Source organism: Pleurodeles waltl, chromosome 8 (genome assembly GCF_031143425.1).
Source record: "Pleurodeles waltl isolate 20211129_DDA chromosome 8, aPleWal1.hap1.20221129, whole genome shotgun sequence".
In the NCBI taxonomy this organism is placed as follows: Eukaryota; Metazoa; Chordata; class Amphibia; order Caudata; family Salamandridae; genus Pleurodeles; species Pleurodeles waltl.
The window spans coordinates 180,454,534-180,478,747 of record NC_090447.1 but is presented as its reverse complement, the minus strand read 5'-3'; the positions used below and the strand labels follow the sequence as shown (position 1 = coordinate 180,478,747).

The window sequence follows — 24,214 nt, the reverse complement described above, 5'->3', positions numbered from 1 at the left end:
AGCACAAAAAATAGTAAAAATGGGGTATGTCCCAGTAAAATGTCAAAATTGTGTTGAAAAAGTGGATTTTCTGATTCAAGTCTGCCTGTTCCTGAAAGCTGGGAATCTGGTGATTTGAGCACCACAAACCCTTTGTTGATGCCAATTTCAGGGGCAAAAACACAAGCCGCTTTCTGCAGCCCTTTTTCCCAATTTTGTTTTAAAAAAACGACATTTTCACTGTATTTTGGCTAATTTCTTGGTCTCCTTCAGGGGAACCCACAAAATCTGGGTACCTCTAGAATCCCTAGGATGTTGGAAAAAAAGGATGCAAATTTGGTGTGGGTAGCTTATGTGGACAAAAAGTTATGAGGGCCTAAGGGCGAACTGCCCCAAATAGCCAAAAAAGGCTCGGCACAGGAGTGGGAAAAGGCCTGGCAGCGAAGGGGTTAAAAGGGCCTAGGAAGTTCAAATATTCCCGAGTCCTCCTGGTAAACAACACAGAAAATAGTAAACATTGAAAAGGGGCGTCTTTGTATAGTTTTAACGTGTTTTTGAAAGTTTAACAGACACTTTGAACGGCTAATCAGGTGTTTTTAACACAGTGCAAAATCAAACCCAAATAAAAACAATAGTTTTTACGGCGCGACACCGTCGTCACCTAAGGAAAGGGTTAACTTGTAGCCAGTACAAAATGTACAGCAAACACTACTTCTGTTACATTGAAGTGAGAACAAATGAGTATGCCGAGATACCAATAGAAGCCTTTGTAAACCTATGCTGTATTTCGCATGTCTTCCAATAACAGAGATGAATGGCCCCTTTAAAAGTGAAGGGATACACGTGAAAATGAATGCTCAATAGGAGGGGGCAATTCACTTTTTAGAGAGAGAGGCAGCGAGGAGATGTGCAGAAAGTAAAAGTATAAACATGAGAACTTTTTCATGTAAACAGCTTTTGTTTTCCGTGCCTTCGTATTCAACGAAGGGTACTCCCCTACAAGATGGCCGCCACACTTTCACCGAGCCAGCAAGCAGGGCGTGTTCGTGTCGTGAGGCTGGATGTCGTACCCGTAGAGGCGGAAGACTATGGCGGGTTTGAACAAGACGGCGGGAGACTCCACCCGGTTGGTTCTTGTCTGCAATGGGGAGGACACCAACCTGGCTCTGGAATCCACTGACACGATTAAGGTGACCGAAAAGAGTGGCCGGAGCTCTCCTGAACAGCAGCCGCTGATCTTCCTCTGCAGCGTCTGCAAGCGCGTCCTGGGGGACTCAGCCGGCTGGATGGAGAGTGACGTAGAGGACCAGTCCGTGATGCTAAAAGGTAGGTCCATAATGACCTAGCTGTCACCTGAAGCCTGACCCGTTGGGCGGGAATGTTACTGTCGGTATCAGTCTTTCTTTGGACCGTTCGCTCTTTACAACAGCTTGGCGTGGGCTTTGCAGTTTTTTTCTCAGAAACAAACATTGGCAAAGCCAACAGGTCTAGCGTTGGTTGCCAGTATTTTGACTTTATCAGAGCTTGTTTTGTATTAAGTGTTTTCAAAGCGTTTTTGTCGGGTAAGCCGTTGCCCCTAGTCGATTTGAAAAGAAAACGGGCTAAAGTCAACAATTGCCATAGTAGTCCCTAGCACTGAAGAGAACTACGTTGTGTGAGTGTGTGTGCACTCTTTATGAAATGGAAGACTGCCATCAGTAGCAGTGAAGTGAGCCAGTAGCTAAAGTGGGCTGATTTATTGCTCAATGCTGTCTGCTGCATTGAGTGGAAGAAAACGTGAATGAGGCAATTATAGGTCAATAATTTTAGTAAAATAAAAAAAGTTTCACTAATGTGAGACCCAAGCAAGCATTGCTAATGGTTTGTCATGGCTGTTGTAAAACTCCAACGAGCCCCCAAGTAACCACGGCTTTCCATGGACCGTACAGTCCCACATTCCATCCAATTGCTGCGCTCACCCACTATTACATTACTACATTACTTTTCCTCTTATCATTTACAAAACAACCAAGGAAGAAAAGTTACAGCAAGACGCCCACCCGTGGAATACGCCTATCTACAGTAGCATAGCAAAGTAATAGGTTACATTTTAACTATTACTTACATGAAAGGAACTCATTTAGGCAAAAAAAACAAATAACCAAAACCACAACTAAAATGACATCAAATCACAATTTATCCGAATATAACCTGGATGAATAATATCCTGGTTGGAAGGCAAAAGATAATATCAATAAAGCCCAACCTCCACTTAAGTGGCTTAGATAATAACATCTTGGCAGGAAAAGTGACCACTTACATATATCTGATTGATAATCTCCTTACCCGCTCACTCCTGCAAACTCCCATCTTACCATCCCGTGAATCGACCTTAGAACTAGACGCACCCATTTTTTGGCCACTCTTATTACTTCACTCTGGGGATGTTCTTCTTCCTGATCTCGACTACCCTTAACACCTCTTCTGACACTCCACCAACTGTTACCGTTCACTCTGATTGCGTTTCCACAAGCTTTATCAACCACAACAGGACCACTGATCTTCTCTCCTTCTTTCTTAAAATGAGTTTCTTTTTGAATGCAAACTACATCCCCAGTCCTTTTCTTATCCTCGCTCACTCTTGTCTCCTGTCATAATTCTCCTTCTGTTTAGCTTTGGCCACAGTCATATTTTGTTTAACCATGGCTTCACACTCCTCCGTTGATCCACCAAACGTGACCCATTTTGCCCGTTCAGTTTGGGTACATCTTGGTGAAAGGCTTTCTTCCTCCCAGCACTTCACATGGTGATACCAACGTTGAACTCTGTGCACTGGTACAATAGAACCAAATAATAGAGTTCACTGCATTCCTAACTACATATTCTCAATCGCCCACCTTACAAACTGTACCACTATGCAAATCATATGCTCTCTGCCCATTGCATTGGGGATGGTATAGAGATGTTTTCACATTTGACATCTCCTGATTTCAAGAAACATTTCACCTCTTCACTCATAAACTGGATACCATTGTCCGACAACAGGAACCGTGGAAATCTTTCCCTCATGAATATATTTGTTAAAATCTCAACCACAGTTTTAGCATTTTGCTCAGACACACATTCCACCTCAGGTCACTTTGAATATAGGTCAACCAACACCAAAGCATAACGGCACTGGTACGGAGGGCATAATATGGTCCAGCTAAATCTATTCCCACCTTTTCCCAAGCAAATGAAGGACACTAAATCTGCTGTACAGGTGGCTTCCTTACTATAAAACTTTTAGCTGAATTTCCAGAATGGCTGGCATCCTACCTCTACATTCTTCTCTTTTAGACACCCTTTGGTGACTTAATTGATAGTTTACTTGATAACTTAATCATTTCGAATTTCAGTTCTCCATTCCACTTCATTTATAGCACTCATATCCTGTACATCAATAGCCGCAATCGGACAACTTTCCTCACCCTCTTCATCCTCCACATCATCCTTACTGGTTGACAAGCTCCGGAACAAGAAATCAGCCCTCTTGTTTTTTGCTTCCTGAATATGTACAGAGTCAAAGTTGAATTGCAAAAGTTTTGTAGACATCCTGGCTATACGAAGGGTTTGATCTTTAATCCTGTGTCCGCAAAATATTGTGACTAATGGCATATGATCAGTTTTAACTGTTAACTTGGTCCCCAACACGTAAGGTTTGAATTTTTGGATGGCCCACCAACACACCAATAATTCTTTTTCAATTGTCGGGAAATGTGTTTCAGGATCCCTACGTGTTCTAAAAGCATACCCGATAGTGTGCTCTATCCCTAATTCTTTTTGCGTGAGCATCGCCCCAAAACATGATTGCTGGCATCAACAGTTCTACAGCAAAATAATTTAGGATTAAATCGTTTTAACACTTTGGAGCTCACTATCAGTTAATCCAATCAGATGCCTCCTGACACTTGTCATCCCAGTTAAACACCACTTTTTTTTTTTTTTAAATAACAATACTGTTAACACCTTAACATGAAAAGCATAATCTGTCATGAGTAAATTTCACTTAGTCCCATAAACAACTTCATGGCTGTCCTGTCTGTGGTCGCTACCACATTACACATAACCTCAACCAATACTGGCCTTGGCTCAATATTATTCCCCAACACAATATGGCCAAGGTATTCCACTCTGTCTTTACGAAATTCACACATCGCTATTTTAACCGCTACTCCCTTCTCGTGGAAAATGGCCAATACTTGATCAAGACTCTTATGCTCTCCCACAGATTTAGCAAATATCATAACATCATCTTGCAAGGCTGCTACACCCTGCACTCCTTTTAACAGTTGGCACATTAGTCTCTGGAAAACTGCGGCAGCTGAGGCCAATCCAAATGGCACTCAACAGTATTGGAATGAGCCCACAGGTGAAACAAATGCAGCATAATTTCTCGAACCAGGTTCAAGGACAACTTTATGGTATTCAGAGGCAGGGTCTAATTTGCTAAACCGTTTCACTCCATGTATAAGTGCTAACAAACTTGTGATCTTGGGAAGTGGATGGGAATCTGTCCAAGTAGCTTTGTTCAGGCTACGCAGACCAACACAAACCCTCAACTTCCCATCCTGTTTGTGTACAACCACAAGCCAGCAAAGCCAAAGGAAATTATTCCTTTCTCACACAAGCCTTTTAATTCTTTTTTTAGATCATCCCTTACACTGCGCAATTTGTGTTTAATGGGTATAGACCCTTCCTTGCCTTTTATTTTATGGCAACCCCCTTTGATGTTACCAGCCTCCTCCGTGAAGACCAATGGATACTTCACTTTTAATTGTTCTATGTGATCCTCACCGATGACTGAGTCTTGTACCCTGGTTCCTGGTCTCAAAGCCATTTTGAATAGTCCCTGATGGAACCAACCTAAAACTGAAAGCCCTTGTATAGCTACATACATTTTCCCAAAATGGTTCTTCCTTTGAACACCATTGTTTCTTTGAAAAACAATGCTACTTCTATTCTTCTACCTTCATATGGGACAGGAGCCCTGTCGGCGAGGGGGTGGGGGGGACTAACTCTGTCTGGTCAGTTTTTATGGAAAAGGTCCTCTGTAATCATAATTCTGGCTCCCGAATCCACCAGTAATTTCACTCTTATTTCTTACTATCACATCTATATACCATGTTTTCACTCTGTAATTGTTTCCGCATGAAAAATTGATGTTGTAGTACTACAATACTAGGCTGTACATCAAACCTTGCCTCCAATTTCTTTATTGCTTCTATATACTCGTCAGTTGGTTCACCCTCTTCTCCTGGAATTTCAGGTAAGTGTTTGACTATGCAGTGTCCTTTAAATCCAATTGAATGTAGTAACAAATATTTCTTTCATTCTGCACAAAATCTAGATGCACCAATAGCCCCCAAATATGTTTGAAACGCATCCAGCCAGTTCCTCCACGTAACAGGTGGCTCACCTGGGCTTTCTAAAAATGGAGGGGGTGGATTCACTGACTGCATGTTCAGTGAAGTAAGATCACAGTGTGGCGTTCTCTATTGCTTGGTTTTATTTCCCAGGGTGAGTATTTGTGTGACTCACGCCTGCAAATGCGCTTACTTGAAATCTGCGTGTCACTTTTTCAACATCTACGTTTGCAGGTAAGTCAATTAGTGTACCATAGATGTTGTGTGCATGTCAGTTTTTGTGGGTACGCTCTATATCACTGAACAGGTGTGCATGTCTGTTGCTGGCTAAGTTCTGTGTAAGAGTGTGCGTATCACTGATGATGGACGCAGTGTCTCTGTGATCACACAAGTGTGCATATCACTGTTGTTTGACACGCTGATTGTGTAAATATACAAGTGTGTGTTTCACTGTCGATGGACATGGTCTGTAAACGATATACAAGTGTGCGTATTACTGTTGGTTGACACGCTCCCTCTGTGACAAGACAAGTGTGCTTATCACTGTTGTTTGACACACTGATTATGTAGATGTACAGTGTGCATATCCCTGTTAATGGACACGTTCTGTAAAAGAATATACAGGTATGCATGTCACTGTGAAATATTGATGTGAGCCTAACATGTTGTAGCGTGATCCTTTTGAATCTGTTCCTAAATGCGTCATAGTAAGGGTTTTGTCTGATCCGGTTTACGATAACTGTTACATGGAATATACATCACCCACAGAATGCATCCCATCGTAACACTTCACTGCAAGATTTGCAAGGCTCAGAACGCAGAGGCTGAACCACAGACATCATATGCACGGCATGCGTCGCTTCGTGAAGCGCATGTTGGGACGCACTGGCTGAGCCGCATAGACGTCACCAAAGGCAGTGTGTTGTGCATAAGTCCTAAACAAAATAATGAGCCATCTGAGCGCTTACTTGACCTCTGTAATAGTTCTTATTCCGGGTCCTTAATAGTCTGTGTGTGTGTGTATATGTATATAGATATAGCGAGCCACCTTGCGCCAAAAACAATATGAAGATTCTTATCTGAAGTCTGTTGGTACTTCCAAAGTCTGTGCCAAAACTTTGGGTTATTCCACATCTCCACTATATCGTCACCAATAAGAATCTAATAGCGACTCCCACAAATGAATAAGGAGTTGGAGCAAAGTCTTGAATTCTGCTTGTTTATTTGGAAACGGAGCTGCGACACATTCAACCTCTGGACGAATCTCACTGGACCCAACTGTCAAACCAGTTGAATCCAACAAACCCTTGTGCGACCACGGCATTCCATGGAACGCACAGTCCCACATTCTATTGAATGCCACGCTCACCCACTACTACAAACTCTCAGGCCTTTACCAATTTTTTTTTTTTTTTTTTAAATGGATAAAAGCAAAAAAAAAAACTTTAGTCTCAAAGTACACATTGGCATAGTAATCCCTATCTCTGAAGGGAAGTAGTTTGTGTGCAGGTGTGTTTAACTCCAGATATCCACATAAAAAAAAAAGTGAGTACGACATAATGAATGTTTTCCTCACAAAAAAAACATAAACTCCTTCTGTGAAATTTACCACACCATTGTTTCCATGGTCCATACACTGCAATCCATTCTGCATATATCCGGACATTGCAACTTGTAAGTCTGCTGGTCATCCCCCCCCCCCCCCCCCCACCCAAAAAAAAATCTAAATCTCATTTGTTTTCAACCCTAACAAATCCATGTGTTTTTGTATGTTAGCTTTAACGGGAAAACCCCTTAAAAAAAAAGAACACCAACAGTATTACTTGACAAGGATGAACTGTCTCCATCATTAGCAAGTATTTTAGGAGAATACCTTTTTTTGAATTATTACATACTAATTATACGCCTACTCTTTGTCATTTTAGTTGTTTCCCCATTTGTTATTAAAGATAAAGAACCAAAAGTGTCTACAGCTCCTCAAGACAATTGTTGGTGAGTAAAGCGTAATGTGAAATTTCAATAATTTTCTCCAGGTTTTACTATTGCTGGGGACATTGTTTAGTTTGTCTTCTGCCTATATGTTTGCTTAGTATATGGACATTGTTTTCGTTTACCTCTGAGTATGGATCATATTAGTTGATGTTGGTAGTCTTGTGTATGGGCATGTGAAAAGCAGTTCCTTCAGTGGAAGCTTTCTGCTAGCAATGTATGTTCTATAAATAAATATGTATACATATACTTAAAAAGTTAGATTTTCTTTTCAAGTGGTGGTGGAAACCCATTACCCTGATGCATAAGTATACCTCTTACTGACAAAAACATGACTAAACTGATAGTTGATTAAGTTGAAGTCTTGTTAAACACTGATGTTCAGTGCTTCTCAGTATTCCATTAGTACGCATTAATTACAAAAAGAGGAAAAACACCTAACTCTAATCACATTGTTTTGCTATAACTGTTTATTGTAACCCCTAATTGAGACCCTCTGTCTCTCTACTCCTAATCCCAAACTTCAGTCTGTCCTTTAGCCTAAATTAGCATGTAGTCTTCCCTTTTTGCTGACCTATGTGTGCACTTAACCACGTCGTTTCTGTTATCCAAACTCCAATCCTTTCTGTATTATTCAAACCTTTTTCAAACTGGCTAATCTACCTTTTCCCTTTCTCACCATTTTCTCAATTTGTTACCAAAAAGAGTATGCATTATGTTTCCAATTATTGTATTTTTATTTATTTTATTTATGTACAGCGCCACATAAGACAATCATTGCATTTCTGAGCATGGCACTGTAAAGCACTTTCAGTTACGTTGCTTTAGATCAGTGCTTCCCAAACTTTTTAGAACCACAACCCATTTTTTAGAACAACAAACGTTTGAAACCTATCTGGCTTTAATGGACATGAGGCCAGGCGATTTTTGTCTGGAACAAAAGCATTGTGTGGTAGCGCATTGTCCTTACAGACAGCATTTTTTCTATTGAAACGGCCACTCAATTTGTACACACATACAGTTTTACTGATAAAATTGTATAGCACACACATGGTAGTATCTGGAAATTCACTTTGAAAACTCGTTACTTTTCAGTCAGAGGCAGATAAGTAAACACCATTCCCCATGTTAAAAGAATGAGCAGCAATTTGTCAGAACGTGTAGAATTTGATCTCTGTCTTTGAAGTGCCGGCAAATGTGGCAAGATAATGACAGAATTTGAAGGCATCTTTATGTATTGCTCTGACTTCCTTAACCCACCAAAAATCGGTTTGAGACCCACAGTTTGGGAAACTGCGCCCTGGATTGCTCTTTACTGAATGACAAGATCAGTTCTGATTAACATTTTCAGATATTGCAGCACTTGAATCTTGGAGTTAGCAATTTATTATATTACTCTTAACCAAGAATCATGGCATAGACGCTTCTCTTGACAAAAAAATAGACAATTTGTGAGTTGGAGAAGGTGACGCTTCCAGACAATAAACAATTGTTGCAGATATCTGCTAAAAAAGAAAGAGGCACAGGAAATTGACCTAGGTCGCCAGAAGGAAGAGAACATTGGGAAAGAGATGCCTTTCAGGGTATATGTCAAATAATCTACCTAACTTGGCTTGCTGTGCAAAGTGAACTTGATTGAATGTATCAGACCAAATAAAGTGCACTGAAACTCATGCTGCATACTCCTTGTATTCATTTTGTTTACTGCCTAAACAGAGGTATTGTGGGTTTTCAAAAAATGCATGGGGATCTTTCTAAGGATCATCCTGTAGTCTAACATTTCTCCAAGACTTACCAATTTTTGTCAAGATTGTGTTGCTTCAGCTGTTTGGGACTCTGGAAAGATAGATCTTCTCTAGACCTGCATAACAAATTCCTAAATCTGTCAAGTAGCTTATATCTTAAATAGAAGCACATTGGGGCTAATTCATAAGGGCATTTTTGAGTATATGAAGAAGTGCTCTGGTATATCAACAACATTTCTTTGAAGCAATATATCTGATAGAATTGTCATGTTCGTCATTGGTTTTTGATTACTCTGCAGCAGAAGGAAGCCGTAGAACATTTGGCTAACTCTGATAACATCTATTATAATTTTGTTCTTATTCCTCCGCATTCGAAGGGCAGAGGAAATGCAATTTAGTTGGGCAATCTGCCGATTATGAAATGTTTGCGAACAATCAAGTATTGAAATGACTCCAGGAAAATCAAAACTCTGCTTTCCTGGACTTTTGACTTATGTGCATTTTCACGTACTACAACACCACCATAACAGTAGAGTGCCTTAGGTTTTCAGTTATGAAGGAACTATACACTATTAGGATTCACTAGAAAACTTTGGTGACCATTGAAGTGAAAAATGTGAAAGTAGAATGTCAGAGCCCCAAGACAGTCGATGAAACTGCCTTTAATGCAAGAGCTTAATTACTTAACAGAACATACAGATCTGAAGGTTCCTTACCCTTTAACACACCTAACCTTCATGACCCTTTCCAGTGGTCTACATTATCTGAGGTGAAGTGTAATGTAAATTTAATAGAGCTACATAAAAGGAAAACAAACTGCAAAGTAGGCCTCAATTATGCTAATTAAACCGCCCCGAATTTCTGTAAAGGAAAATTGAATGGATTTTTTTGGGGGAGGGTGGCGGTCGTTAACTATGTCAGATTGTGTTATGCAACCAGGCATCACGATTACCACCAAGACAAATATTCCCTCAGTGTTGATGTAACACGGCTGCAAACAAAAAGTTACTAGTGTCAGGTAGGAGGCATTAAGTAAATCGAGAAAAAAAAAACACATACAGTATGGCACTTAATGAATGAAACAAAAGCATAAGCGAAATGCACAAGCATAAACTTACTGGAACCACAAAACTATTTATAAATAAGGGCCACCTCCATTTGATATTATTCATCTTGCAAATCTTTTATCTAGCAATAAACAAAAAAACAGCTCAACCTGTATTTATAAACTGCAGTCCTTATTCCAGTGTGAGGCTGCCCTTCTATACCAGCACAGCCAGTCTGACTTCCACTAGTGGTATTTTGGCAAAATGTTGAGGAGGCAATCAAGACAGGAGGCGGGGTTCACCCTGGAAAGGTTACCCTTTCTCTCCCCTCCCCCACCCCGAAACCCCACTTGTGGGGAAAAAAATAAAGGCTGCAGTAGTAGCATCAGTGTGTGGCTATTAGTCCTCAAAGGTTTAATTGTTGCCTTCTCCACCATCGTTGACCTGCTGATCTCTTGTCCAGAGTGTAAGGTTGTCACAAAGTAGTTGCATGATAAGTGTTGAGTCCTAGTATGAGTCCTCATTGAGGGTGTCCACCTCAGCAATGGCATCATCAAATGTAGTCTTAGCCAGGTGACATGCCAGCTCAGGAGCATTCTGCATCCCATAGTAGAACACTGAGTATTTAAGGGCCAAGCATAATCTAATAGGATGGATTGGTTTCATGTGTTCTTTGCTGATATCATGGGCTTTACTAAAAGCCTTCCCCGGTGATTCCACCACTGTGGCTCTCTTTTCCCCAGTTGTGACTCCAGCTAGATAAAAGTAGTAGTCTCCTTTCATCTTCAGGTAGAACACCTTACTTTTGTACTGTGTCTCACTGCAGTTCTTTATCAGAAAGTTGTCTAGCAAATTCTAAACATCTTGGCACACTGCTTCTAGCTCCTTCTCAATTTTCTCACAGTAAGTTCGCACCATTTCGGTCTTCTTTTCATTTCCATCAGCAGAGGTCTTCTGTTCTATGCTACTAACCTACTGAGAGGGTCTTTGGCTATGTCCACATGTTGGGAGCCAGAAATACATTTTTTTTTTTTAGAGGGAAGGAGTTTTGTACTTCAACAAAAGATTGCTCGCCCTCTGCGTAGGTGTGCTTTTCATGTTTTGTTTACCCATCTGCCTGAGCCAGCAGCAGAAAGGCTGCCTAGAGAAGGCTCACTAACCGGTATTAATTATCAAGCTTACAATGGAATGGAGCATGATCTTTAAGATGGCAAATGCATGCTACTGTAATGCTGTTAAAGTGTTGTAGATAAGGACATCATTTATGTGATTGTTTGTTCTTTGGCTGCAGCACAGATGGGAGGAGGGCAGTCATGAGGGAAGTATTGCTGTTTTCCAGTTCCAGCATCCTCTACTTCCTTTCATCATTAACTTTAGACTTGAATTAATAATTTATGTACATCGAGCTGTCACAAGACATCCTGGGGCTGCAAGAGCTCAAACTAGGGTGTGGGGATGATTTAGAACTGCAGAATATTGTGCTATATCCAAGTCTTTAAAAGTTTTTTTTTTTTTTAATATGTTTTATTGGCTGAGTTGCAAACTTCAAATAGGATGGAATTCCACAGTATAGAGGCCAGAAAGATAAGAGCGTCCACCTAAAAGTGCACGTCACACCCTTGGTACTTGCAGCAATAATTGATTTGAAGATTTCAGGAATCTGGAGGGGCAGGATGCAGAGACTTTCTCTCAGCTAGTTAGGTCACTGTTATGAAATGCCCTGTAGGCTAACAGAAAGCATGTAAACTGAATGCGCTGATGCACCAGTAGCCAGTGAAGATTCCTCAGATGTGGAGAGATTGATTCTTGTCTGGGAAGATTGTGTACGAGCCCAGCGGCTGCATTTTGTACAGATTTAAGGTGATGAAGTAGATAGTTCGGAAGATCCAGGTACAAAACTTTGCATAATCCAGTCAAGAAGTGATTAAAGTGTATGACAACAAAGAAAGATCTTTATTGAAGTGAACACCAAGATTGTTTGCGGGGGGGGTGGTGGAAGAGTGTTGGTTTGCTGAATCTGGCGGTCCACCAGGCACTTGACCAAATGGAAGGTGTACACTTGAAGAGAAGTATTTCGGTTTTGTCCGAATTAAGTTTTAGACAACTTCTCTGCAACTTTCACCTGACCGGTTTATAGGAGTCCTGTAGCTCACATTTTGTCTCGATAAAGGAAAATTGGGTGTCATCTGCATAGGACGCTGTCTTTAGACCAAAAGGCTTGATAATGCGTGCCAAAGGGGCAATATGGACATTAAACAAAGTTGTGCTCAAGGCAGATCCTTGTGGGATACCATGACTCAGAACTTGCCTGTAGATGCAAAAGACGGAAGGTGGATGGATTAATAGCAGTCAGATAAGGAGGACTTAAGCCAAAGCGGGGCAGAACCACAAATGCCATTCCTTCCCGGCCTCTCTAACAGTATGGAATGATACACAGTGTCTAAAGAAGCAGAGACACACCCAATAGTACCACAGCCACTATTTGACCCTAGTCTAGGCTCAGTTTGAATTTGGATACATCTAGCAAATGTTGTGACATGGCCGGAAACAGGACGGAGTACTGTGTAAAAATGATTGGCCTCAAGATGTTGGTTGATCTGAGCATTCACTATTTTCTCTGATACTTTGATAATGCCGGTAGTACTGCGATTGGTATAGAATTTGCTAGAACCTTCGGATCTGTGGAAGGCTATTTTATTGATGGAAGGACCTCTGCATGTTTCCATGTTGGGGGACTACTACCTGTTACAATGAGCAAAGAGGTCATCGATGCCCGGATTCAGAATAAGTATGGCATTAGAATGGATCTCAGGAAGGCATGGATCTACAGGTGAACCAGACCGACAAGTCAGAATGGCCTGTGCAGAGATACCCAATTAAATAACTTTTGCAGTGGATAGAATTGGTCCCGAAGGCCTGTTGCTCGATGGAGAAGAGACCAGCGTCCGGTACAGGTACCAATGCTGTAAAATGCATAAACGATTGAGAACAGGGTTGCTGCATAGTGATAACTTTTATTGTAAAGGGTGGTTCTAGGTACAGGAAAAAATAGCAAACGCTACTTAAAGGGCTGTTCCCTCGCTTTTCTATTAACTTCTACTTAGATGTATTTAAAATGCTTGTGGCCAATTGATGACCGCGTAATTGCAAAATTTTTCAGGCGTACACAGTACAGTGTAAGCAGCACTTTCAGTCCGGTTTCCTTCTTTGTGGGGATGGGTTTCATCTGCTCGAGTCCCAGTCCCCAGCAGACAGCTGGCTTGATCTTCAGCATTAAGTGCAAGGTGAGGGGTGTGCCCGTGTGTATTCAGAGTGAGTATCATGCTTTTGTGAGTTCTGGGTGGAGCACATTCAATCCAGACATTGTCAAGGCTTGTCTACATACTGCCCCACACTGCTTGACCTCGTACCTCTAACTAATGTTTAACACCCTCATGAGCTTTGAACCAAACTGAAATATGTTACGTAAGCTATGTTTAGATTTAATGAGTTTTATGCAACAGTTGGATTTGGCTGCCTGTCTTAATGTGACTTTTATATTTTTTAAAGAAAGTGATTTTCAGTGTCGGATAATTTTGAATCGGCAGGTGATAGCTAAGGATACACTGTATGTCATAAACTTGCAATACATCTGTTTTCTAACATTGCAGTTGTGTACATTTTATTGTAGCATGATTGAAAGCTTGTTTTGTTCCGGGTGTTCCACGTGCATTGGGAAAGTGTACAAGTCCACACCAAAGCACCTTGATTTCAAACGAGACCTCTACTGCCTTGATGTTGATGCAATTGACAGGTAAGGAGTTGGTGGGTTTATTGGTACCTGAAAGACACCGTAATTATGGTTTTATTATCCGATGATTGTTTGAAAGATGCGTTTCATCCGCCTGTAAGTGAAAGCCTACCACAACAAAAAGGAAATAAATAATTATAAAGAAGTTTCTTCCACCTCCCGTGCCTTTTTTTTGGCCCAATAGTTAAATAATTATTTTACTATATCTGTGCATTGTTATTGTGTATGTTGCGCAGTTTTAAAGGATATTTTTCAAACTTACTACAACATAAAAATCTAAATTAATGCCACACTTACAAAGAATACAACATTAACACCTAAAGTAGAATAAGGGCCTGAAGGTTTTGTACTGTTGTGGCCAAGAGCATTAAGTTAAGGCAGGGCTTTGGGCCAGGAAGGGTGGTGTTAAGTCCATAGAATGATAAAAGAGAACGCTTTTGATAAACTGTACAAGGTTTATTAGTTGAAAATAAACATCTGTCCTGTCCGCTCTCCCTCCAACTATCAGAGAGTGAGCCCCCACATTCCAAAGTCTAGTTCTAAGGCTAGAGGAAGAAGTGGTGAGGAAGGAAAATCCTGTCGAGCTTAATGAGGAAGGCTAAAAAGGGTGTCAGGAGTGGTAGCTGGAGGAGAAATCTATCACAGAAGAGTGGACAAGTTATGAAAGGAAATTCTTTGCCTCAACAGTGTAATGTGGAGGTCCTGCTGCTGGGCTGTGAAGATACTGTTTTATTTTTTGTTTGTTTGCTTAGCCTGGTTTCCTAAGCCCTTCGCCTGATCCAGTATCAATTGCTATACATATGTTGGTAACAGTTTATTTGAATTTAACATATGTAGTCGAAATTCAGAGCAGTAATGAATGACACTTTAAAAAAAAAAAAAAATGTTATAATCTTTATTTCCATTTTTTCCATAACACATATCGATGTCATCGGCTCAGGGCACAAACATGAGCAAAGCATGCAGTATAAACGATATTCAGTGATAAATTGGAGCAGTCGGAAACATTCTTATTCACATTCTGCATTACTAGAGAGGTTACATTCCTGTTGTTGTGCATAACCTACAATACATAACGTATTGCTAAATGAATCCAATTTCAGTGCATAGTAATACTGCCACTGCAAAAACGATGTATCTAATCTCTCATGGGCACGTGGATTGCCATCCTGATATCTGAGCACTCCCATAAGCAAACTGTCCTAGTGTGCCATAACTTCGCTATAGACAGCTACTCATCAGGGACATTTTCATAATTGGCCAGATTAGCAGTTGTCAAATACCCCTGATATGGTCCCCAAATATCTTTAGTCTGCATTGCGGCACTAACTCGCGGTATATGTCTGACAATGAGTTACAATATGTCATATCTCTGTGCCATTCATCAAGCGTAAGACGGGGACCACAAGCCCATCTTATGGCTATCCGGTGCATGGCTAACCAATCCAGCGCCACTGGACCTCTCACTGCTAGCGGTACCCCCTTATCGTAACCTAAAAGGGCTAACAGTGGATCAGTTGTCGATTCTTCCAAAGTAATAGCCCTAAGCTTAGTGAACACATTGCATCAAAAGTCTACATTCTGGAACAGTACCAGGCCAGCTGCGCACACCTTGATCATCCGCACCACAATGCTGACACTGTGCACTGTCCCGAAGACCATAGCGGAAGAGTCGTTCCAGTGTATAGTACACCCTGTTTAAATATTTAAAATGTAATAATCTGTATCTCCTGTTCAGTTAGATCTTTTTTGTCATTTTGCAGCAATATTTCCATTGCTGATCGTTTATGGAGTGTCCAAAGTCTCTCTGCCACTCCAGTCTAGCCTATTGCATACCCGGTCGACGTGCGTACGCATAAAGTTGAGATGCCAAGTGAAGGGGAGTACTGGTCTGCAGCAGAGACTTTAGAGTAGGCATTTCCAGTGGTTCCAGAATTGTGAATTACTCTTACTTTGAGTTAAATTCTCCCTTGGTGTAGCTTAGAACTGCAATCCAGATTAGAATTCAGCACTGCAGTATCTTGATGTCCTTCAGAGTTGTCCAAAGTCATCCCATCTGCCTATATTTGGCTTAAGAAAATATGTCCTTGTCTTACATCAGCTCTCCCAAATTGGCTTGCTATGACTAGGCTGGCAAGTAAAAATTAATGTTCTAGATCACTTTTAGGATTTAGCCCCAGTCCGCTTATTTTTGCAATCAAATTTGCTAATTTCTCATTGATCAGGTGTTCTAGTCATGACCCTAAAATAACCACCTCGAAAGAAAGTAAGGTAATGATAATAGTGGGAGTTAACATGTGGACTCCAATTAGCCACCAACCTGTGTTTCTTGAAATGCAAACTCAACCTTTTTGTCTTGCTACATGCACTCTAGGAGTCCTGCTTTTATTATCTCAGAGGATTGTAGGGGCCTGTTGATTCTCCTTTTCAGTGCTCCTTCCAGAGAGTTGTCTGCTAGTTGTTTATCTATAAACATTTTGTGTTGCCATTGTGATTGTGGGTAACCTTGCCTGGGATGGGTCTGAACTATTATTTTGGACATGTATTTTTTGTCCTTCATATTGTGATTGGATTGTTTGTGTTATTTCCCTGCGTTTCTTGAGTTTAGGCTCTTGAATTGGGCAATTGCCTTGCACTTTACAAATAAAACCAAATTCAAACTGTGTAAGTGCAAGCCTCCTGTACGTATACAAAACACGTACAACAAAGCCAGAAGCAGCACAAGACACCCACACCACCAATCACATGTACACATGTTACTGATAAGGCTAGTTCTGTTGGTCTCATCTGGGGTATGAGGGAGCTTGACATATACAACCCTTAGGGCAGAATGTGATGGGGCCTAAGTTAAAGACACAACTGGTGTACTCTTCAGCAAGAGAGTAAAGGACTGGGAAGGGCCACTGAAGCTGGTATGCTTGTGAGATGGGTGCATGTGAGATGGGTGCATGTGAGATGGGTGCAAGTCGGATGGCTCTTGGAGGTGGAAGTCCATGTGGGTCAGAACCAGTCAGATGGAGCCCAAATTGGGCAACAGTTTTAAGTCCCAATCAACAGCCAAGTTCATGAGGGTCACTAGACACTTTCTTTTACCGTAGGCCTTGGTGTTGGCTTTCCCAAATGTTCAGGCAGTCGCCCCAGCGTTGTGTTCTCATTTCTGTTCTCATATCACTTCAACCTGCCCTCTGATCAGAGGCAGCTAGCTATGTGCAGTACTAAAAACTGATCTATTAGTTCATGCACTGCCGTTGAGCTTACTACCAAAACTCACTGAGAAGAAATCTCCAAGCCAATGCTATGCAGATAGTCCCCCTGCCCAATCAAAGTTCACGCAAGTTGTTTGTTAAAGTGCAATAAGGGACTGCCCTATGACATTCTATTCAAATGTCAGAAAGTTTTTATTAGGTTTGTTTAAACAGACGTGGAACTCGTGTGGCTTCAACTTCTTCACTAGTGACCAACAACCTGCTTCCAGTGATAGCTGATATTTCCAAATCCAGCAGTGCTTGCAGCATATGGCTACATTGAGCAGTTCAGTGATAATGCACGGATATGTGATGGATGCAGCTACTTCCTTCCGTTAAGTCCATTTCTTTAAACACACCACTCCAGTAGTTTTTTACCACTATGCAAATTCATGAAAAATCCAGCATTTTGTCATATTGGTTGGTTCGCAGTGCCAAAGGGGTTACAAATCCCTCTATGCTTTCTGTGAGTGAATGTAAGCAAACTGTTTCTGGCAGCTGTTTTATGAAAAAAAGCACTTCTGTAATTTAGGCCTAGTATAAATGGTGAGTCTTGAGATCAGATCTAATAAAGAACGGGTATAAATCAGTAGTTCACATGGCACTTTATTGAATTAGCTATTAGTTCATGCCAACTCACAGACTCACGCATGTCGGTTTGTTGGACCTTGTGGACCATGGGAAATGTGATGTGTTCTACCGTTCTCTAATTCTATCAGCCTTTACATTGATAAAGACTTGTCAAAGACTCCTGAAACATTTTTTAACCATTTTCCACCTTTCGTAATCTTTCATCCAATCTCAAATTTTCATTTAAAATTAATTCTAAAATGTCGTTTATTTTCAGGCAGTGGGATTTTAGATGCTGCATTTATTTTTGGTATTCTGCTGTAAAGTTCACAAACATGACATGGGACATAGTATGGGGCTGGCGTTTTTGTCGCTGAATGCTTGATCATAGCATCATCTTCATCCACAGTGTCTTGGAGTTTATTACTGGTCCTTAAACAGTCATGTCATCCATTTTATACACATAACTGATTATCCGTAGTTTCAGGAGCATAACTGTTGGGGGTACTACTGATACACTGACACTGAGGCCCAGAAGTGAAATGGGCCAACTGCACTGTTCACTCCAGTGCTACTTCGGCTTCTGTTAAACTTTCCATTTCGTAATATGCCTTGATTCTCACAGTTTAAACTTCCTTCCTCCTAACATTTTCCATAGGGATCCTAGTGCACTGTGGACGCCTCTTCTGTATTTCTCAAAATCATGTTACGTGTTTAATGTAAGGCAATCATACCTCTCATGTTTTATCACGCCTCTCACTCGTGTCTCTAAGAATAGTCTGGAGTGCAGTACTTGCTCAGTCTCCTGTCTGGCGATTTTGCCATGGGCTGTGTTGGCCATATTTTCATTCCAACTAGCTCGTGATATGCTACATGACTACTATGACCTGTCTCTCTGCTGGAGTTTGAACTTCCGAGGCAGTCCTCAGTCAGTAGTGAAGTTCAACAGTGGCAAGGCTTAGTGAGGTGAGGGCACAGCGCTTTGCCTCTCTCTGCGACTGGTCCTCCTCTCATAAACATCATGATGATCATGTGTCTTGCATGGTGAGGTGAATAAGGAAGGAAAAACAAAGCAACGGTGAGAAAGAAAGATTAGGGAATTAAGAGATTGAAAGGGAAAGAAGACAAGGAAAGGAAAAGGATGGGAAGAACGAAGAAAAATAGAAGTGCACATGAGATGGAGTGAAAGACAAGACCAGGGAAAAGATATGGACCTGCTTAAAGGAGCTGAGGAAAAAAGACAAAAGAAAAATAAGATCGGAAGTAGAAGGGAAGAACCTGACAGAGTGAAAGAAAGAGGAGCAAGAAAAGAGAAAAGTTAACAAAAACAGTGGTGAAAACAGAGAGAGACACATTGGGTCAAATTATTCTTTCAAAAAGAAACCAGAAAATGAGAATGGATTTAAACACACTTGGAGGAGCGGAGGTTTGGGAGGTGGCATAGGTAGTTCTGTCAAGTACCATACAGCGCATATTGGAGTAACGATTTTTAGGACAAACGCCTGCATTACCCCGAAGTGGGGAAATTGTCACGCAAATCAGCTGATCAGAAATAGTGAGCATGGTCTCTACATGTCCTGCAAAGGCACGTTCTGCTGGTTTCCTTCTCGCAACATTGATACAGTCAAACAAGTGTCTGGTATGCTGCTCAACTCAGCTGGAGCTGTGTCCGCGTCAGGTATGCATGCACGCTCTGGCGATCAGGCCCGTGCACTAGTGCATTCTTTACATTGGGGCGATCAGGCCCGTGCACTAGTGCATTATTGATATTTGGGCAGGTGCAGATCGCCACCTGTCAGAATCCGTGCTGCCAGTCAACAAGGGCCACTTGTGATGCAAAGCAGTGTGAGGCCCGTCCGGGAAGACAGTCCTCTATGAGATGTTCTGGGCCGGCAGCATGGTGACCAGGGCTGACCTTAGTGCTGCCAGCGCCTGATTGACCTGACAGTCACCCCTGCTGTCGAGCAAGCTGACCAGGAAGCAAGCCTCGAGTGTGAGGATACAACTGCTGAAATAACTAACACCCACCTAACAGAAATAACGAAAATCTGCGTGTTCACTTTTCTCTATTCAAACTAGCAAACGTGAATGCATGCATGCAAATGTTTAGGGGAAAAAAATAATTAAATCGGTCTACAAATGTTTTTGTGCTGCAGCTCCAAACTCCCAATTAAACAAATACAAACTCTCCTAGCTACTTCTACAAGGCTTTGTTTCAGTGTGCTTGCATAGTGTCGCAAACTGCAGCTGCTCGGTTCTACTTGAACGGTGTCACACGTTAGGCAATGAAATGTCACACATAAGCACACTGTAAACACAGAAATGTCACACATAAGGGGTCTGAAAACGTGTCACCTATGCATATGTATTGGGGGTTGAGCACGATAAGAAGAAAGAGCTTGAGTGGCCCCAGTGGGACTTCTAGTCAACTTGACACTTTCAAGCCAGTGTGGCACCTTAATGTGATAGGTATTTGGCATGTAGTCCAGTCAAATACAGCTGTTGAATGCCACCTTCCTTAGATAAGAGTGGTTAAGCAGCTTTTTCGTAAAAAAATTAACGTTAGCAAATTAATATTTTTTGTATGTGTGTGTGTGTATGTGTATATATATATATGATTAATATAAAGTTGAACATTTTTACATGTTCTATAAATATGAAGAAAGTTAGAATTGGAAGCTAAAAATTAAGTAAGCATCCTTAGCTTGATTTGTGAGAGCAGCTAAAGTACAGCAGCAATACTATAGGTGGTTGGTGACCTCTAGTGTCAAATCTGTGAAGCAACAAGTGCTGGGACCCAAAGTTTTGCTTAGAAGCCTATGGTCAGGAATGTCAAATACTAATGCTGTATAGACTTGATTCCACCTCATGCCTCTTTAATCCATCCACTACCCTTTTATCTCACTCATGCATGTCATCTTTTTTCAACTCTGCTTTCTACCATTGTCACTGTTTTTCTATCTTTTTCTTCCCTCTTTTTCTCTCTCATGCTTAGAAGAAAATAAAGGCTGGGCCTAAAAAATGAGCGCCAGTGGGCCCCACCTGCAACCACCAGGGCAAATTAATCACTTGTGACCTCAATTAAAGCACTAGTAGGCACTGACAAAGAGAGCATACAAAAGGAGAAAAAAAATCCGTTTGTCTTTTAGATATGTCTAAATTTTGAAACAGTCCAACCTTCCCATTAAATTTAATATTGTATTTTTGTTTTGTATGTCTTGTCTGTGTATTAAACAAAATATTTCATAATTGATGTAGGTGTTAAATGTAGTTTTTTGTATTGTGTTGAGGTTCAAATAGTAAAATTTGCTTAGATGTTTCCTTGTGTCCAGAGGTCATTTATTGGGGCCTTCTGAAGTCAAAATGTTAATAACCACTGTTGTAAAGTAAACAGCTTGATAAAGGTACATTAGTAGTGTTTCAAGCAAGAACCTTTGGTTTTGAAAAGGAGCCTAGAAGCGACAGAAGTAAGAGGGAAATAAGCGAAAATTAGATAGAGATTGAGGCAACAGTAAAGCTGCAAAAAAGGTGGAAATAAGAGGTGCGTGTGACAGTTGAGTGTTGCAGGGAAACTAGAGAGATAAACCGGAAATAATATCGATGGGAAAAATAAAAGGAGGAACAAAAGGATTCTTAATCTGGGGAAGCTGATGGAAAGGATTTCTCTTTAATGTACAGTATGACTATACCGCTAATAATCTTTTTTTGTTTTAAGCTAGCCTGTTCCATGTAGAGGACAGAAGTAGCTTTAAAAAAATGTCTGTACTTAACGAATGCAGGGGTGGAGGTCTGCTGTCTCTCGCAGGTCTCCATACCTGAATTCTCAGTCTTTTGAATGGAGAAACAAAAAGGCTCTTACCTCATACGTATTAATGAAGCACAACTTTTACGACTTCCTGAAAATGGTTATTTTGAGTTATGAGCGGTTAGTATATGTCAGTGTTTATTTAAAAAAAAAAAATTGGGCTGGGCCGCAAGCATTGGTTTGCAAAAGAGTGACTGCTTTGCAACCAACCCTTTTTTTTATTTTTTTATTGGTCCATTGTAATTTTGGTGTTGACCTGGAAAAAGAAGGGGATATAATCCTTTGACTGATTTGTGAGGGGGAACCTTAGACTGTAGCGTAGGCTTCCCCACTTGACCAAATTGTGTGATCCTATTCCAATAGCTTCACTGCGCCTCCTGGTTTTTGACTTGTTGTTGGGGGCATCTTCAAATATAAAATTTCCTACCTTTAGTAACGGAAAGTTTCAATTCTATTAAGGACACAGAGAAGAGGATTATGCATTATCCTTTCTCCACTTTATTATGCAGCAGCCTTCACAATAACAGAAAAAAACTTCCTTTCCCAGAAACCTTAGGGAAGAAATAGTAGAGTACAACCAATCCGCAGTCGGAGTCAATAACAAACTCCATCCTCAATATTTATGCCCCCTCTTTCATTGTGCAATCATGACTGGGTTCAATCCTGCTTGGATTTGTCATTTCCTCTGTACCTTTTCCATACGAAGACAAGAAGTCTCAAAGCAAGTGGAAACAAAGAAATATCAACAGCACAGTACCGTAAAACAAATGAGACTCAGTAAAACATATACTTATACCTTATGCATCTCTTGATCATATTTTTTTTATCCCCATCGTAGGATGGGCAGAAGTATGCTGATTATGACGGCAATAATCCTCTTCTCCGTGTCCTTCACAGAGTTGAAACTTTCTGTTAATGAAGCTAGGAATTCTTTTATTCTATGTCCGGACCAGAGGCGAGGATTATGCTATGTTAAAGCTTTCTGATGACTATAGTGGCCATGTTATGTATGGGTTTGAAGTAGAACGTCTTGAACTGGGATTCAGATTATCAGTCAGCTGAATGCAAGATATCCTCCAACTAAGCACCCAAAGACAAGGCCTTGTAAGTCATGGAACCTCTTGCAGAGTTTGCACCAAAGACTGACATACCAATACCAGTTTCTTGCTTGGCATACCATACCAATCTGGCAGTGGTAGGGAAGGACACTGCCATATATAGTTTACATAGAGAAATGAGGAGTTGGCGTTCCTCCTCCCAAACTAATCTTCTCTGTATGGCTTCATAAGTGTTAAGACATAACCACACACAATTTCAGTTTTTCATGAAATGCAGGATAAGACACAATGTTGGCATTACAGTTAGGTCATCTCAAAATGTGAAAAGTAACCCCTTCTGTGGTAAATACTCTACCTGCAACATCCAGGGCTCTCACATCCGATATTCGCTTACAGGAGATCAAACATAGTAAATGGCCAACTTACCCAGTAGCTATTTCCTCGAAAAATATTTATTTCTTTGCTATGATAGAAAAAGAGTAAGAACCATATTCATCCAATAACTTGCAATACCTGGGTTCCGGATGGACTGACAATCTGATACCACTCATCAACTTCCTGACTAGAGGATGGTTCCCCACTGCAAACCGTCCACCGGACGATGTGCCGCCGAGATGGCAGAGCAAAAGATGTTCAGCAACCGATAGGCCAGCCCCTCTGAGACCAATGTCAATAAGAAGTTCAGAATATGGATGACCTCATATTCCATGTGATCCTGATTCCTCTGTAAACACCAACGAAGCCATCACCCCCAAGCGGAGCAATACCTCTTGGTAGTTCCACCTGTCCACGCCCTGGAGAGGAGGCATTCAGCTTCTTCTGAAAGGCCTCAGACCACCCATCTACTCCTGTAATTACCATGCCATAAGGCTGAGCAATCCTTCCAGGATCATATGGTGGGGATTCCCCAGATTTGCCTGAAGATCCTTTCTGTGGGGGTAGATTGATTGAAGAATCCCAAGAAAGTTTCATCATCTCTGGAAACCATACTTGAGACCTCCAAAAGGACGTGAGCAACACAAAAGCCGCATTCTGCCTCCGGACCTGTGTTTGCAGGCTGATGAGCGTTATGAACTGAAGGGAAGGCATACCCCTTCTCCAGACTCCAGTCCTGGAGGAAGACATCTGTGTCTGCGGCCTGCGGGTCCAGCCTCCAACTGAAGAACTTGTCCACCTGATGATGCAGCCAGAAGGTGAACAACTCCACCGAGAAAGGTCCCCAAAGTTTTGTCACCACCCGAAACACCTCCAGATGCAACTTCCATGCACTGATATCTCAGGGCTGCCTGGAATGCCAGTCGACCACCTCGTTGGAGGTCCTTGGCAGATATCCACGGTCACTGAAATCTGGTGATCCAGAAGTCCTTTGCCAGCTTCGCCAGAGGCGGGTGATGTAGCAGACTGCCAAAATATTGTCCATCTTCAGCACCACACAACAACTTACCTTCTTCTTTGTCCAACAGCGACTGCAAACAACACTGCTAGTAACTCCAGGCAGTTGATGTGCATAGTCCGTTCTTCGGAAGACCACTTTCTGCCTGTGGAAACATCTCCACATTGGGCCCCTGCCTGTTTTGCTGGCATCAGACTCTATTACGATGTC

General features: G+C 41.4%; 1 protein-coding gene and 1 pseudogene across 1 annotated transcript in view; one reads left to right on the top strand and one right to left on the bottom strand.

Moving 5' to 3' along the window:
* Positions 1-1,025: 1,025 nt before the first annotated feature.
* Positions 1,026-24,214, top strand: part of MIS18A (MIS18 kinetochore protein A) — a 63,916-nt gene continuing 40,727 nt past the window's right edge. The window contains exons 1-3 of the mRNA XM_069204025.1: positions 1,026-1,305; positions 7,289-7,355; positions 13,814-13,936. Coding sequence (XP_069060126.1) covers positions 1,068-1,305; positions 7,289-7,355; positions 13,814-13,936 — 428 coding nt within the window. The 5' untranslated portion in view covers positions 1,026-1,067. The remainder of the gene's footprint in view (positions 1,306-7,288; positions 7,356-13,813; positions 13,937-24,214) is intronic.
* Positions 10,558-13,466, bottom strand: LOC138248984 (14-3-3 protein gamma-B-like; annotated as a pseudogene).